Source organism: Macaca mulatta, chromosome 10, assembly GCF_049350105.2.
Source record: "Macaca mulatta isolate MMU2019108-1 chromosome 10, T2T-MMU8v2.0, whole genome shotgun sequence".
In the NCBI taxonomy this organism is placed as follows: domain Eukaryota; kingdom Metazoa; phylum Chordata; class Mammalia; order Primates; family Cercopithecidae; genus Macaca; species Macaca mulatta.
Genome location: NC_133415.1, coordinates 83,632,673 through 83,648,656, shown reverse-complemented (window position 1 = coordinate 83,648,656; position 15,984 = coordinate 83,632,673). Strand labels below are relative to the sequence as shown.

General features: G+C 39.2%; 1 protein-coding gene across 3 annotated transcripts in view; it reads right to left on the bottom strand.

The window, feature by feature from the left end:
• The window catches only part of CSNK2A1 (casein kinase 2 alpha 1), a 63,388-nt gene that overhangs the window by 24,247 nt on the left and 23,157 nt on the right, over positions 1-15,984 (bottom strand). For 2 of the 3 annotated variants that reach the window (NM_001260877.1, XM_015149293.3), the window contains 1 exon segment: positions 1,691-1,900. The exons of the other annotated variant lie outside the window; for it this stretch is intronic. In NM_001260877.1, the coding sequence (NP_001247806.1) occupies positions 1,691-1,791 (101 nt within the window). In that variant the 5' untranslated portion in view covers positions 1,792-1,900. 3 annotated transcript variants of the gene reach the window in all.

Here is a 15,984-nt window from a genome sequence, read left to right as displayed (position 1 = left end):
CGGCAGGTCTAGGGGAAGAAAGCTCCTACTTCTTTCTGTCTGAGTTCTCTTCCTATGGGAGGGTATACAAAACAAATGCGAGCAAACGAACAGTACCATGTCAAAAGCCCAAAAGGGCTCTTTAGTGCCATTTAGGCAGAACCAAGTGCAAAGCACTCAATTTGAAGATAGCAGTTGAAATTCCTATAGTAAACAGTGTTACCTAGAGTCCAAAGCCTGTGACATAAACGGAAAACTGTTAGATTATCAGTAGTAACAACATTTATTGGTAGTAAACCACACTGGCACTTAATGGTGTCTTTACAGCATACAGTGTCTCTGTATTCAGAAGCAATGTTAAGAATCATGGCATACTCAAGTTAGCTGGGTGGGGCGGCAGATGCCTGTAATCCCAGCTACTCCGGAGGCTGAGGTGGGAGAATCGCGTGAACCCAGGAGGCGGAGGTCACAGTGAGCTGAGATCACGCCACTGCACTGCAGCCAGGGCGACAGAGCAAGACTCATCTCCACACACACACACACAAAAATCATGACATACTCAAGATTAAAAATACACCCTATGACAATTTAGGAAAGCATCCACTAACCACTTACAGGTTATGGAAATCACATGCAGTCAGATATAAAATACAGCATACAAGAGCTGCAGCTTTGGTTTTCAAATTGCTTTCTTTTGCACTTGAATATCAAAATGCTTTTATCACACAAGTATGATCTGACCAATTAAATGTCTACCACACTGGGACAGGAAATGCAAACATCCAAATGAGTCTGTACAGAGAATTAGGAGGGCAAACACGGCTGCTCAGGCAGATTACAACTGTTCAAGATAGAATTTGGGCTGAATTCCATGTTAAGACATGCCTAGTCTCAGGATGAGGGCAAATGTTTAAGAATTTAATTCTGCTTCTCATCAGAAAGAAGTTACCTTTTTGGAGAACTGTTTCATCCTCCTGTATCAACATGAAACAACATTCTCTACCTCAAAATACTTTATGTAAGATTTTGGTGTTTTCAAAGTCTCTCAAGTATCGACTCTCACTGATCTGCAATGCCCTTAGCTTGATAAGCAAGCTGATAGGTAACTTTTTGTTGCCAGGTGCCTGTATAGAATACTGTCATGAGTTATTTAATGACATTCTGAGAAATGTGTTAAACACGAGAGTGTTTACACAAACCTACATGGTATGGCATACTACATACCCAGGGTATAGCCTATGGTTCCTAGGATACAAATGTGTACCGTAATAAACAGGCAATTGTAACACAATGGTATTTGTGTATCTAAATATAGAAAAGGTAATGAATGCATTGTTGATGTTACGATGACATCATTAGGCCACAGAAATTTTTCAGCTCTCTTATAATCTTATGGTACTGTCCTACATGTGGTCTGTCATTAATTCAAACGTTGTTATGTGGTGCATGACTGCATATAAATCAGAGAAAAGGATAAGAAACTAAAATGATTTTTAAATGGCAAGCCCATTTAAAAATTCACTTGCCAAAGCAACTCTGCTTCTTCACTGCAAAACCAAATTTTCAGCTCAAAAGAAGAAAACACAAATTGGGCTTTGATCTTGAGGTATACACATACAGAGTCATGGAGGTTTTCTGACAAAAACTACTCAACAGATCCACAAGATTCAGCCCTTTGAGTGAGTATAATGAAGTCAACAAAAACAATTACCCCCATTCCACCACATGTGACTCGTAATCCCAGTATTCTCGAGGTCTGTGTGTATTAACATCTGTGTAAACTCTGGCCCTGCTTGGCACGGGTCCCGACATGTCAGACAGGTTGGCGGACAAAGCTGGACTTGATGTTTGGAGATCTGGCAGTCACTGTGTTCAGAGGCAGCTGGGGGTAAGACCTTGTTTCAGACCTGTTTTCTTCAAACTGCAGAAACAAAATGCACAAAGTCCAAGGAATCATTTGCAGAAGGTATATGGGAAGGAAATAATCTTACAAATAATAACGGCTTGAAATATACCTCTGGCTCTCCTACTTATAGCCAATAAATACAGCTCAACTGTGTCAACCAGTGCTTCCTATGAGAAGAAAAATACCAAGAAATACAGTAAACTGATATTTGCTTTAATCATATTTTGCCAAGTATCCTGTTACGTATGCATGCAAAATTTGAATAATTTTTGTAAGACAGCCTGGAAGAGAAAAATGGCATTGAGGATAGATACATCAGCATTACCACTATTTATATATTCTACAAAAGGTATTGGAAAGAAAAGTACTTTCCTTTCAGCAGCTTTCTGTAACTTAAGTAGGGGAGCTAAAAGGTTCTAGAATGGCGGCAAAGCCGAGAGTACAACTTGTCAGTCTGACTCATATTTGATGAAACCAGGAAGAGAATAAAGACTTGTTCTCATATGTCAAAGTTCCATGTCATCTTATAGCAATCCAAATCTTGTGGGGGAACCTTATGGTAATAATCAGTAGAAACTTGATCACCATTTGAAAGACACACTTGATTTCATTAAATTTAAAAACAGAAATCAGTAATATTCTCTTTATATTTAATACAGGAGCTTAAAAACTGGCATAAAACAGTAATACAGACTAGCTGAACTATGCAAAATTTGACACTGGTGGAAAATAAGTAAAATGTTAGAAATATGCTATCAAATCAGGTTCCTTTCCAATGATGTCTTCCCTATCTCCTACAGCATTTGCTGATTCCCCTCATTATGCACTTAGATGAAATTGTATTGAGTTTCCAAATGTGATAACTGAGAAGGATACAACACTTATGCAGTTTCCTGACTGAGAGAGCATAACTTCAATTTGTATGTGTGTATGTATGTATGTATTTTAAGACAGGGTCTTATTCCACTGCCCAGGCTGGAGTGCAGTGGTGTGATCATGGCTCACTGAAGCCTCAACTTCCTGGGCTTGGGTGATTCTTCCACCTCAGCCTCCCAGGTAGCTGGGACTACAGGCATGTGCCACCACCCTCAGCTAATTTTTTGTATTTTCAGTAGAGACCGTGTTTCAACATGTTGCGCAGGCTGGTCTTGAACTCCTAGGCTCAAGCAATCCTCCCACTTCAGCCTCCCAAAGTGCTGAGATCACAGGTGTGAGCCACTGCACTCAGCCATAACTTCAATTCAGAAAAAGAGGAAGTGTCTATTTAAAAATGGGAAAGAGGTACTATACTCCTAAAACATGTCCATATCATAAAAGACAAATGGAGGCTAAAGAGACACTGCATAAATGCAATACTCTATTCTAGACTGTATTCCATACTGCAGCAGGTGGAAGTGGGGACGCTATAAAAAACAATATTGACAGAACTGGAATTCAGAGGGTATTAAATTATTGTATCAATGTAAATTTGTGAAGTTGGTACATAATCACAGCAGTTACGATAATATATCTATTCTTCTTTTTTGAGACGGAGTTTCCCTCTTGTTGCTCACGCTGGAGTACAATGGCGTGATCTCAGCTCACTGCAACTTCTGCCGCCTTCCGGGTTCATGCGATTCTCCTGCCTCAGCCTCCCCAGTAGCTGGGATTACAGGCATGCGTCACCACGCCCGGCTAATTTTGTATTTTTAGTAGAGACGGGGTTTCTCCATGTTGGTTAGGCTGGTCTCAAACTCCCGACCTCAGGTGATCCACCCGCCTCGGCCTCCCAAAGTGCTAAGATTACAGACGTGAGCCACCGCGCGCAGCTCAAGAATATGTCTATTCTTTTTTTTTTTTTTGAGACGGAGTCTCGCTCAGTCACCCAGGCTGGAGTGGAGTGGCCGGATCTCAGCTTACTGCAAGTTCCGCCTCCCGGGTTTACGCCATTCTCCTGCCTCAGCCTCCCAAGTAGCTGGGACTACAGGTGCCCGCCACCTCGCCCAGCTAGTTTTTTTTGTATTTTTTAGTAGAGACGGGGTTTCACTGTGTTAGCCAGGATGGTCTCAATCTCCTGACCTCGTGATCCGCCTGTCTTGGCCTCCCAAAGTGCTGGGATTACAGGCTTCAGCCACCGCGCCCGGCAAGAATATGTCTATTCTTAAGAAATTTTCCTGAATTAGAAGTAAACAGCCATGATGCATATAATCTACCCTAAAATGATTTAGAAAAAAAGTGTGCCCACACGTCTACATGTGTATATATAGAGCACACATGACCACACACACACAAATGATAAAACAAGTTGGGTAAAATATTACAATAGGTAAATTTGCGTAAAGGGAATAGAGATGCCCTTTGTACGATTTCTATTTACTTTTTGTTGAAACTTTTTTGTTTGAAACAAGGTGTCACTCTGTAGGCCAGGCTAGAGTACAGTGGTCTGATCAACAGCTCACCGCAGCCTTGACCTCCCAGGCTCAAGCAATCCTCCCACCTCCGCCTCCCAAGTAGTTGGGACCACAGGCGTGGGTTACCACACCTGGCTAATTAAAAAAAATTTTTTTTCTGTAAAGATGGGGTCTCCCTATGTTGCTCAGGCTGGTCTCAAACTCCTGGGTTCAAGTGATGCTTCCACGCAGCCTCCCAAAGTGCTGTGATTATAGGAGTGAGGCACTGTGCCCAGCTTGTTGAAACACTTTTTAAAATTGTGGTAAAATATACATAACATAAACTTTATGGCCAGGCACAGTGGCTCACTATGGGAGGCTGAAGAGGGTAGATTGTTTGAACCTAGGAGTTCACACCCAGTCTGGGCAACATGGCAAAACCCCGTCTCTACTGAAAATACAAAAAATCAGCCAGGTGTGGTGGTGTGTGCCTGCAGTCCCAGCTACTTGGGAGGCTGAGGTGGGAGAATCACCGGAGCCCAGGAAGTTGAGGCTACAGTGAACTGTGATTGTACTACTGCACTGCAGCCTGGGTGACAGGAGACAGACCCCAACTAAAAAAAATAAAAACTACCATTTTATCTATATTTAAACATAAAGTTCAGTTGCATTAAGTATATTCACATTCTTGTGCAATTATCACCAGATCATCCATTTCTACAAATTTTTACTATCCCAAATTAAAACTACGTATCCACTAAACACTAATTTTCCCTCCCTCTAACTCTTCGCAACCACTATTCTATTTTCTGTCTGAGTTGGCTATTCTAGGAATCTCATACAAGTGGAATCAGACATTTGTCTTTTGTTTTGTTTATTTAATTTAGCATAATGTCTTCAAGGTTGATCCATGTTGTAGCATGTGTTGGAATTCCAATCCTTTTAAAGGCTGAATGATATTGCACTGTATATATATGTATATATATATTTGTCTTATGTATACACACACACACACACACACACACTACATTTTGCTTATCCATTTATCTGCTGATGGACACTTGTTGCTTCCACAGCTTGGCTATTGTAAATAATGCTGCTATGGACATAGGTGTACAAACATCTGTCTGAGACCTTGCTTTCAAATCTTTTAGGTATATATCCAGAAGTGGAATTGCTGAACCATGTAGTAATTCTATGTTTAATTTTTTGAGGAACCAGCATATTGTTGCAACAAGCTGGGCACGGTAGCTCACTCCTATAGAGCAACTGTATCATTTTACACTCCCACGAACAGGGCAAAAGCTACAACTTCTCTATACCCTTACTAACATTTGTTATTTTCTGTTTTTTGCTTGTTTTTATAGAGACAGGGGTCTTGCTTATGCCCAGGCTGGTCTTGAGCTCCTGGCCCTCAAGGGATCCTTGCACCTCGGCCTCCCAAAGTGCTCTCAAAACAGGCTGTGCCTGGCCTATTTCTGGTTTTTCTTCTTCTTCTTTTTTTTTCCCCCCAGTAACAGCCCTCCTAATGAGTATGAAGTCGTATCTCATTGACTGTGATTTTAATTTGCATTTCCCTAATGATTAATGATGTTGAGCATCTTTTCACATGCTTATTGGCCATTTGTATATTTGCTCTGGAGAAAAGTCTATTCAAAGCCATTGTCCATTTTTTGATTGAGTTGTTTGTTGACGATGCATTTGTTATCTATACTATTTTTTTGCTGCTTACAAACTGCTCATCTTCCCAAAGCTGTACTTAAGCTGTAACTTAGCTACCATACCCAGAGAGAAGCCAGAAGACATACCTCCTTATGCTCATGGTGTCAGCAGCTAAAGGCTTTCAGAAGAATAGCAAGAGACTGGGATGGAGATTAATTCTGTATTCCTTAACCATGACAAACACAATTAATGATACTCCACTCCAAATACATGAGATCAAAAGATTCACATGCTGACTTATGAATTCTTCCACCCAAAAAACTCCTGTAACTTGCCTCTGTTCAACTCAAACCTCCTGAGGTTCCATAAATGTACTAAATGACCAGAAAACAACAGTCATTCAAGTACCAGAAGTCTTTAAAATTATTTCTATTTCTTTGATTTTATAAAACCTGGGTGACATTAATCTATCTTCACTTAGTATCAGTTAAAAGTGTAACCACACACACACACAAACACATCAAACATGCAAAAAAAAACAGATGTTTTCTTATATTTTTTCTTCTTCCCAAAGAAACAAGGTCACCTATGTTGCAGGATTGGATGACTTTCTGTGACTACTATGCCTGCACTGACAGCAATGAAAGATACTAGGAAAACAGTAAATAAAGCTGTGGGTGTGAATATGGCCAAAATAGTATAAACAACAGCATGAACCCAACAGAAATACTATCCCCAGAAATTTATGACTTTTAATATACTAAACTTTTAAATTCTCAGCCTCTCCTCTGACTGAAACAGTATCTTTCTCTTTAGTCTCTACATACCTTTACACTTCACTCTTCCGGTTAACATTTTATACTTGTAAGACAGCCTTCATCAGAGGATCTAAAACCCCTCTTCCTATAGCTTAAAAAGTGATCTCTCTGTTGGGCTTTTTCCCAGCTTTGGTTCATCACTTATAAAACTTAACTGTGCTTGCAGACTGAAGGGAAAATGAAGTGAGATGATCTTCCAGAAAGGGCTTAGAAACACCAAATGCATGTAAATTTGTATTAAGTAATTACTATCCCCTAGTTCCTTAGTGAAAGCTAATAAGCAGAAACCTATCTTTACAGGCTGGAATCTTCATTCTTTAAAATACAAAAATTATAGTAGCTGTGGTTAACTCCCAGCTCCTGAGTTAACCCCTGAGGGCTAACTCACAAGGAGACATGACATTAAAAAATGAGTCCTAATTTTTCCCTGGAAATCATCTGACATATGGAGAATAGCCAACTCCTATTACTAGTCCATGTACATTCTTATCACCCAGTCGTCTTCTGCTGTCTCAAGGCCCTGGCATCCTCTGTGAGGAGTAGAAAAAGACTAATTACCAACGAAACTCTTGAGATTCTCGAGTACTTGTGTGAATGACCCTTGAAGCTTTGGGGATCATCAACTGGGACCTAATTTATGAACTAGTAGACCTGATTCTCCACTGGGAAGACAACAAGCTAACTGTTTTTGCAGTACCCCTAAAGAGGTGCTTCACCTTACTGTCATACATACCAAATAATCTGCTTATAGTAAGAAAGGTATTCACATGAATTTCAAATGGCTGGCCTTCATTAATTATATGGCAAAATAAAACAGAGGGTTCTTCAACTATGACTCTGTAACTTCAGATAGATAAAAGGGTACTAAGGGATTGGGGTTAAGGGATGGTGATAAAAAGGGGATGTGGAGCCCAGTGTGGTGGCTCATGCCTATAATCCCAGCACTTTGGGAGGATCACTTGAGCCCAGGAGTCTGAGACCACCCTGGGCAACATAGCGAGACCTCCTCTCTACCAATAACATAAAAATGAGCTGGGTGTAGTGGAGTACAGCTGTGGTCCCAGGTACTCGGTAGGCTGAGGTGAGAGGATCACTTGAGCCTGGGAGGTCAAGGTTGCAGTAAGCCATGATCTCGCCACTGCACTCCAATGTGGGTGACAGAGAAAGATCCTGTCTCAAAAACAAACAAACAACAACAACAAAAAAAAACAAGAGGGGATGTGAAAACACAGAAAAGAGAGGTCAAAGATAAATATTATCATTATTATTTTTTTGAGACAGGAGATAGGGTCTTGCTCTGTCACCCAGGCTGGAGTGCAGTGGTGCAATCTCAGCTCACTGAAACCTCCACCTGACCTCCTGGGCTTGAGCAATCCTCGCACCTCAGCCTCCCGAGTAGTTGGGACTATAGCAGTAGGCCATCAGGCCCAGCTAATATTTGTATTTTCTGTAGAGACGAGGTTTCATCATGATGCCCAGGCTGGTCTCAAACTCCTGGACTCAAGTGATCCACCAGCCTTGGCCTCCCAAAAGTGCTGAGATTACAGGTGTGAGCCACCGTGCCCAACCAAGATAAACATTATCTTATTTAGAAATAGTATTTCACTTATACCTCTGCAAATGCATATGTATATTCACATGTAGCCCAACAGGAAGAAAACACACAGCCTACATTTCTCAATTTTTGGTTTGATTCTTCCCTACATTCCTTATTTTGTCTACCCCTTAAATATATAACCATCTACTATGAAAAAGTACTGTCCTAGGCCTTAGGAATATAAGTGAACAAGGCAGAACAGGGGTGAGACAAGTATGCCATTAAAGATTTTACCTATGGATGCAATTTATAGATTCAATGTCATCCCCATCAAGCCACCAATGACTTTCTTCACAGTACTGGAAAAAACTACTTTAAAGTTCATATGGAACCAAAAAAAAGCCCGTATTGACAAGACAATGCTAAGCCAAAAGAACAAAGCTGGAGGCATCACACTACCTGACTGCAAGCTATACTACAAAGCTACAGTAACCGAAACAGCATGGTACTGGTACCAAAACAGAGATATAGACCAATGGAACAGAAGAGAGCCCTCAGAAATCATACCACACATCTACAACCATCTGATCTTTGACAAACCTGACAAAAACAAGAAATGGGGAAAGGATTCCCTATTTAATAAATGGTGCTGGGAAAACTGGCTAGCCATATGTAGAAAGCTGAAATTGGATCCCTTCCTTACACCTTATACAAAAATTAATTCAAGATGGATTAAAGACTTAAATGTCAGACCTAAAACCATAAAAATCCCAGAAGAAAACCTAGGCAATACCATTCAGGACATACGCACGGGCAAGGACTTCATGTCTAAAACACCAAAACCAATGGCAACAAAAGCCAAAATTGACAAATGGGATCTAATTAAACTAAAGAGCTTCTGCACAGCAAAAGAAACTACCATCAGAGTGAACGGGAAACCTACAGAATGGGAGAATATTTTTGCAATCTACCATCTGACAAAGTGCTAATATCCAGAATCTACAAAGAACCTAAACAAATTTACAAGAAAAAAAATCAAACAACCCCATCAAAAAGTGGGCAAAGGACATGAACAGACACTTCTCAAAAGAAGACATTTATGCAGCCAACAGACACATGAAAAACTGCTCATCATCACTGGCCATCAGAGAAATGCAAATCAAAACCACAATGAGATACCATCTCACACAAGTTACAATGGTGATTATTAAAAAGTCAGGAAACAACAGGTGCTGGAGAGGATGTGGAGAAATAGGAACACTTTTACACTGTTGGTGGGACTGTAAACTAGTTCAACCATTGTGGAAGACAATGTGGTGATTCCTCAAGGATCTAGAACTAGAAATACCATTTGACCCAGCCATCCCATTACTGGGTATATACCCAAAGGATTGTAAATCATGCTGCTATAAAGACACATGCACACTTATGTTTACTGTGGCACTATTCACAATAGCAAAGACTTGGAACCAACCCAAATGCCCATCAATGACAGACTAGATTAAGAAAATGTGGCACATATACACCATGGAATACTATGCAGCCATAAAAAAGAATGAGTTCATGTCCTTTGTAGGGACATGGATGAAGCTGGAAACCATCATTCTCAGCAAATTATCGCAAGGACAGAAAACCAAACACCGCATGTTCTCACTCATAGGTGGGAATTGAACAATGAGATCACTTGGACACAGGAAGGGGAACATCACACACCAGGGCCTGTTGTAGGATAGGGGGTGGGGGGAGGGATAGCATTTGGAGATACGCCTAATGTAAATGATGAGTTAATGGGTGCAGCACACCAACATGGCACATGCATACATATGTAACAAACCTGTACACTGTGCACATGTACTGTAGAACTTAAAGTATAATAATAAAAAAATTAAAAAATAGATTTTACCTATGGACTAAGGGTAATAGAAATTCGTTGAAAAGTTTTAAGCAGAAAAGTGACCCATACATATTGTTTTTAAAATTTTTACTCTGGCTGAGTGGGGGAACAGGACTTAGGGAGACAGAAGGCTGTTACAGTAGCACATGTGAGAAATGATGACCTAAGGTGGTGGCAGTGGAGATCAGTGGACTAATATGAGAAACAAAATTTATGGTGTAAAATCAATAGCTCTGAGTCAACTGGAAAATGTTGTATTAAGTGGGAGGTGACTCTTGGATTTCTTGCTTGACAGATTGTTGGTGCCATTCACGGAGATAAAAGAGTGCACAAGATAGGTTTTGGACTTAAGGTTAAAATGGCTTTGAATCATTCAAACGAAGATTCTGAATAGGCAGTTAGATATTACAAGTCTGGAGCTAAAACAGTTTCTCAGCTTTAAGTATCTAATTCTCCCAACAACTCTATGAGGCAAGCATTAGTTTCTCTAATCTACAAATAAGAAGAGCCTAAGTTCAGTAGCTTGACCAAGAATATCCAATACAGTTACAGTTGGTATTCAAAGACAGTGAGTTGCCTCCAAGTTTTCTCACTCCTACAGAACATAATCACTTTCTACTGCACATTCACATACACACCAGTCTTCACATCTTAATTTCTCAATTGGACCCTAAGTTCTACAAAGTTAAGAACCATGTTTAATTTACCTTTTTAATTTACAGTACCTAGCCTAAGGCTTTGCATTTTGTAGCACATTCAGTAAACACTATTTGGTGATCAAATTAATCTTGGCTTATTTTTTAAAAATGAAATGAAAATCAAGTTGCATCCAAAGTATAGGGTGTTCCTAAATACTTCAGGTAATTTGGTACACAACTAGGAGAACTGGAAAACCAAGTCAAAGGTTCTTGACTAATTGTTCCCTTCCCTCGCTCTTTCCCAATACTACAGCTTCTATTAAATAACAGGACTACAACTAGGATTTGTCTTTTTCCCCTCGATAATTCAAATTAAGAGGATATTGAAGAAACTTGATTTTAGTAATTTTTATAGCAGCTTATTTGGAAAATGGAAAAAGTGCCTGAGTCCCAGATATTTGGAAGATCAATTCTCCTCTCCACTGTTCATAATACTAGTATATCTTAAGGCAATCTAACAGAAAATGCACTGCCTTTCTTATTAAGCTCCATTTTAAATTGTCTTACTTAGTGCTTACTGTTCCCATGTAATTGCATAAAAGGAGGTATAACTTTAGTGGCTAACTATTTCAGACCACTACATCTACCTTAACGCCGTCAGAATGACTTTGAAGACATGGCTAAGTCGTGTATGCTCAATGTTTAGCCTAACAGAAGCCAATTAATCAGTTATGAGAAAAGCACCACGTCAATGAATTTTTCCCTACTGAAGTCAGACCACATCAAAGCCAACTGCACGGGTCTGCATGACTTATTCTTTAATAAAGTATAAGTAAATAAAAAGAAAATGTCATTAAACCATAAGGAAAAATTGTCTATTGCCAAAATAATAAGTTTACTGATATACACTGAATACAGCAAATTAATTTCAATAAAAACTCCTCTTGCCCTTAGCTAGCCCCTCCTTTTAATCTCTTATGTTCAGTTGTTATTTTTCAATCTGGCAACTAAAAAGAAAACTAGAGGCTTAGTAACAGTCCAATACCAGAAAATTATACAAACAAGTTTGCTTAGTCATTTCTGCTAATGTATTTTTATTGATGAATTTCCTAGTATTAGAAATGGAAAAGATCATTCTAGAACTTTAAGTCAATTTTTGAACTGTAATACAATTAGTTCTTTTTAACCCTAATGTTTACCAGTCTCCATCTTAAAAGGAAAAAAAAAAAAAATCTCTCTCTCATCCCTAAATGAACCATAGCAAATGAACAAGATCTCATCATCATCCAGACAGGACAAAGATTTCTATAGTAAAGAATGAGGAATGTGCTTAGATTGCACTGACTGCATGATTTAGGACTGCTTGTTTAGAGGAAAAGCAGCTATATAGGAAAACACCTTTTATGCACTGCTGCAGAGAATGAACTCTTATTCTAAGCAATCAGGCAACATAAACTGGTAAGAGATAAACAAGACTTGTGAAACTCAGGGAGAGCTTAAATATGTATACTTTTCTACCTTGCTATAGAAGCAAAGAGAAAAATTCAGTCAAACTTGTCCATTCCCTTTACAAAAGTGGCACTGATGAGAAAGTCAAATGAATAAAAAAAAAGCACAAGTAGCTAATGTTACCTGAATTACTTATTTCAAACGTCCACACTTACCCTTAATTTCTCTCTTCCTTTCAAATCAAGAGCAGAATGCTCATGTAGTAAGCATTTACTGAATGTTTACTATATACCAGGAAATGTGTGCCTGACTGCCAGGAAGGCATCCTTTCTCTCGGCCCTGGAGAATAAAGAGAAAGTATCTCTGCCCTCAGACAAAGAAAACAGACCATTACAATCTCAAGTGATCAGTGCTTGAAAGAATTAAGTCATGGTGGTCTACAGACATTGAAAGGTATTTAAACCATCACCAACCCATCATTCATGCAACCGATATTTATGGAGTATCTAAAATGGGGAAAAACTGTAAGAAAAAAAAAAAACTATGCTTAAAGTATATATAGGAATTATTCAGATGGAAAACATTAAAATAAGAAATTGCAAAGCGTAACACTTTAAAGCAAGTTAGGAATTTTAAAGACCTATGATTTTGTACCCTAAAATGACCAAAGGCTGGCACATTTTTTTTTTATCTCCTATAAGAAACGCATCATTGGATGCCACATGCAACATGGCATCAGGTTTAAACAAGCAACTGATGTGCAAAAAAAGCACATCAGGTCAGCAACCTTTTTATATCTGATTTGGAGACTGTTTACTCGACTGTTACCATTTGTGCTTAAAACAAAAAATATCATTAATTAACAAGCTTTGGAATTCTTTTTCTTTTTCTTTCTCTACTTCCAACACTATTCAGTTCTTTGTCGCCCAGGCTAGAGTGAAGTGGCACAATCATAGCTCGCTGCCACCTTGAATTCCTGGGCTCAAGTAATCCTCCCACCTCAGCCTCCCAAGTAACTGAGGCTACAGGCATGTGTCACCATGCCTGGCCCACTCAATTTTAAATAAGACAGAGAAGTAATTATAGCCAAAAGGGAATAGAAAATGCAAACTCAGAGATACAAGCAAGCAAGGAAGCCCAGAAAGCCTTTGTTGATCCTGAAAATTAGAATTTTGTTCTCACATAAACCAAAGCCCAGGGCTCTCACAAGATAAAAAGTCTAATAGGAGGCCCTCTTCATAAGGTGGGACTTTGGAGGGATACATCCTAACGGTGAGAGTGGTTGGGGAGTGGAAGATCCAGGGAGGAATTAAAGCCCTACTGGAGGGAGTATCATATCTTAAGCTTGTTTTAAGGTGCTCTCTGGATTAGTGCCCCTGCATACCTGATATAAGCAAGCTCTCCATGGAGAAAAGTACCTTACTGTGGGCCTCAAATGATTACTACAAATATCTATTTTTATTTTGATTTATTTATTTATTTATTTATTTTTTATTTTTTTGAGACAGAGTCTCGTTCTGTCACCCAGGCTGGAGTACAGAGGCCTGATCTCAGCTCACTGCAAGCTCCGCCTCCCAGGTTCACACCATTCTCCTGCCTCAGCCTCTGCTACAGGTACCCGCCACCATGCCCGGTTAATTTTTTGCATTTTTTTTTAAAAATTAGAGACGAGGTTTCACCATGTTAGCCAGGATGGTCTCAATCTCCTGATCTCGTGATCTGCCTGCCTCGGCCTCCCAAAGTGCTGGGATTACAGGTATGAGCCACCACGACCAGCCAAATATCTATTTTAAAATACAATGTCCTAGCAGATCTCAAAAAACAAGAGGAAAAATATAGTGAAATCGTTTAATATACTTTTTTTTTTTTTTTTGGCGACAAAGTCTTGTTCTGCCGCCAAGGCAGTGGCATGATCTCAGTTCACTGCAACCTCTGTCTCCCAAGTTCAAGTGATTCTCCTGCTTCAGCCTCCAGAGTAGCTGGGACTGTAGGTGCACACCACCATGCCCAGCTAATTTTTGTATTTTCAGTAGAGAGGGGGTTTTGCCATGTTGGCCAGGCTGGTCTTGAACTTCTGACCTCAAGTGACCCGCCCATCTTGGCCTCCCAAAGTGCTGTGATTATAGGTGTGAGCCACCACGCCCAGCCAGTTTGATATACTTTTAATTGGTACTAGCAGAAAAGGAGAGAATGGGATAAAGGTAGTAACTGAAGATAGTTGAAAATATCCTAGAAGCAATTAGACACAATCAAATTCCAGAAGCAAACAATGTCCAAACAAGATCAATAAAAAGAAATCCAAAACCAAACATATCATCACAAAATAGCTGGAAAAAAACAAAGATTAGTTGGGTGCAGTGGCACAGGCCTGTAGCCCCAGCTATTTGGGAGGCTGATGCAGGATGACTGCTTGTGCCCAGGAGTTGGAGGCCAGCCTGGGCAAAACAGCAAGACCTTGTCTCAAACAAAAACAAAAACTAAAGACAAAGATAAACCTAAAAAGCAAGTACAGAAAGAAAAACGCAGATTATATTCAAAGAGCAACATCAGAACAGCTGATTTTTCAAAACCAACAATGAAGCCAAGATAGTTTAATACCTGCAGTGTGCTGAAAAAAAATAGCTGCCAAATTAAAATTCTGTTATCAAGCAAATGTCTCTAAAGAAAGAAGAAAAATAATCGCATTTTGGAAGGTCTGAGTTGAAGGAGAAAATAAAGAGCAAAAAAGAGGAAAATTTACAGACAGCTCCAAACAAACATTGATTATACAAAAGAATAACAATACCTTGAGAAGTTTTAAAAAATAGAAGACATAACAATAAAAACACAGTGTATCGAAGAGATTTCAAAGTATTCTTTCTAAAGTTCTTTTATTATATGAAAAAAAGATAAAATTACAATACCAGGCTTTGTTAAGTTATAGCTGCAAGTCACAACATGTATGACGACAACTAATTACAGAATGAAAATAACACGTATTTCCAAACCAGAAAGGGGGAAAAGTAAAATCATAAAAAGAATCCAAAAGAATGTTAAGAAGGGAGAAGAACAAAATCTAGAACATAAGAAACATAGGGAAAAAAAGTTAAATTGGAATATGATTAATTATATCAAATATAAGTGGAATAAATTATCCAGGTAAAAGACAAAGACTATCATGTCAGACCAAATTAAAAAAGAAATCCAAATGAACCAGAATAACCCAAACAATTCTGAAAAATCATAAAGCTGGAAGAATTATGCTATCTGATTTTAAACTTATTACAAGGCTATAGTTGTCAAAACAGTGTATTGGCAAAAGGATAAAACATAGATCAAGGGAACAGAATAAAGAGTACAGAAATACACCCACACAAATAAGGCCAATTAATTTTTGACAAACGTACAAAGGCAGTTCAATGGAGAAAGGACATATATATATATATATATATATATTTATTATTTTTTTTTTTTTTCCCCGAACACCACAGTCTGCCTCTAGTGTCCAGGTTGGAATGCAGGGGCATGATCTTAGCTCACTGCAACTTTCGCCTACTGGGTGCAAGTGATTCTCCTGCCTCAGCCTCCCAAGTAGCTACAACCACAGGTGTGCATCACAATGCCCTGCTAATTTTTGTATTTTTAGTAGAGACAGGGTTTTACCATATTGCCCAGGCTGGTCTCAATTTTCCTTTTTTTTTTGAGATGGAGTCTTGCTCTGTCGCCCAGGCTGGAGTGCAGTGGCGCGATCTC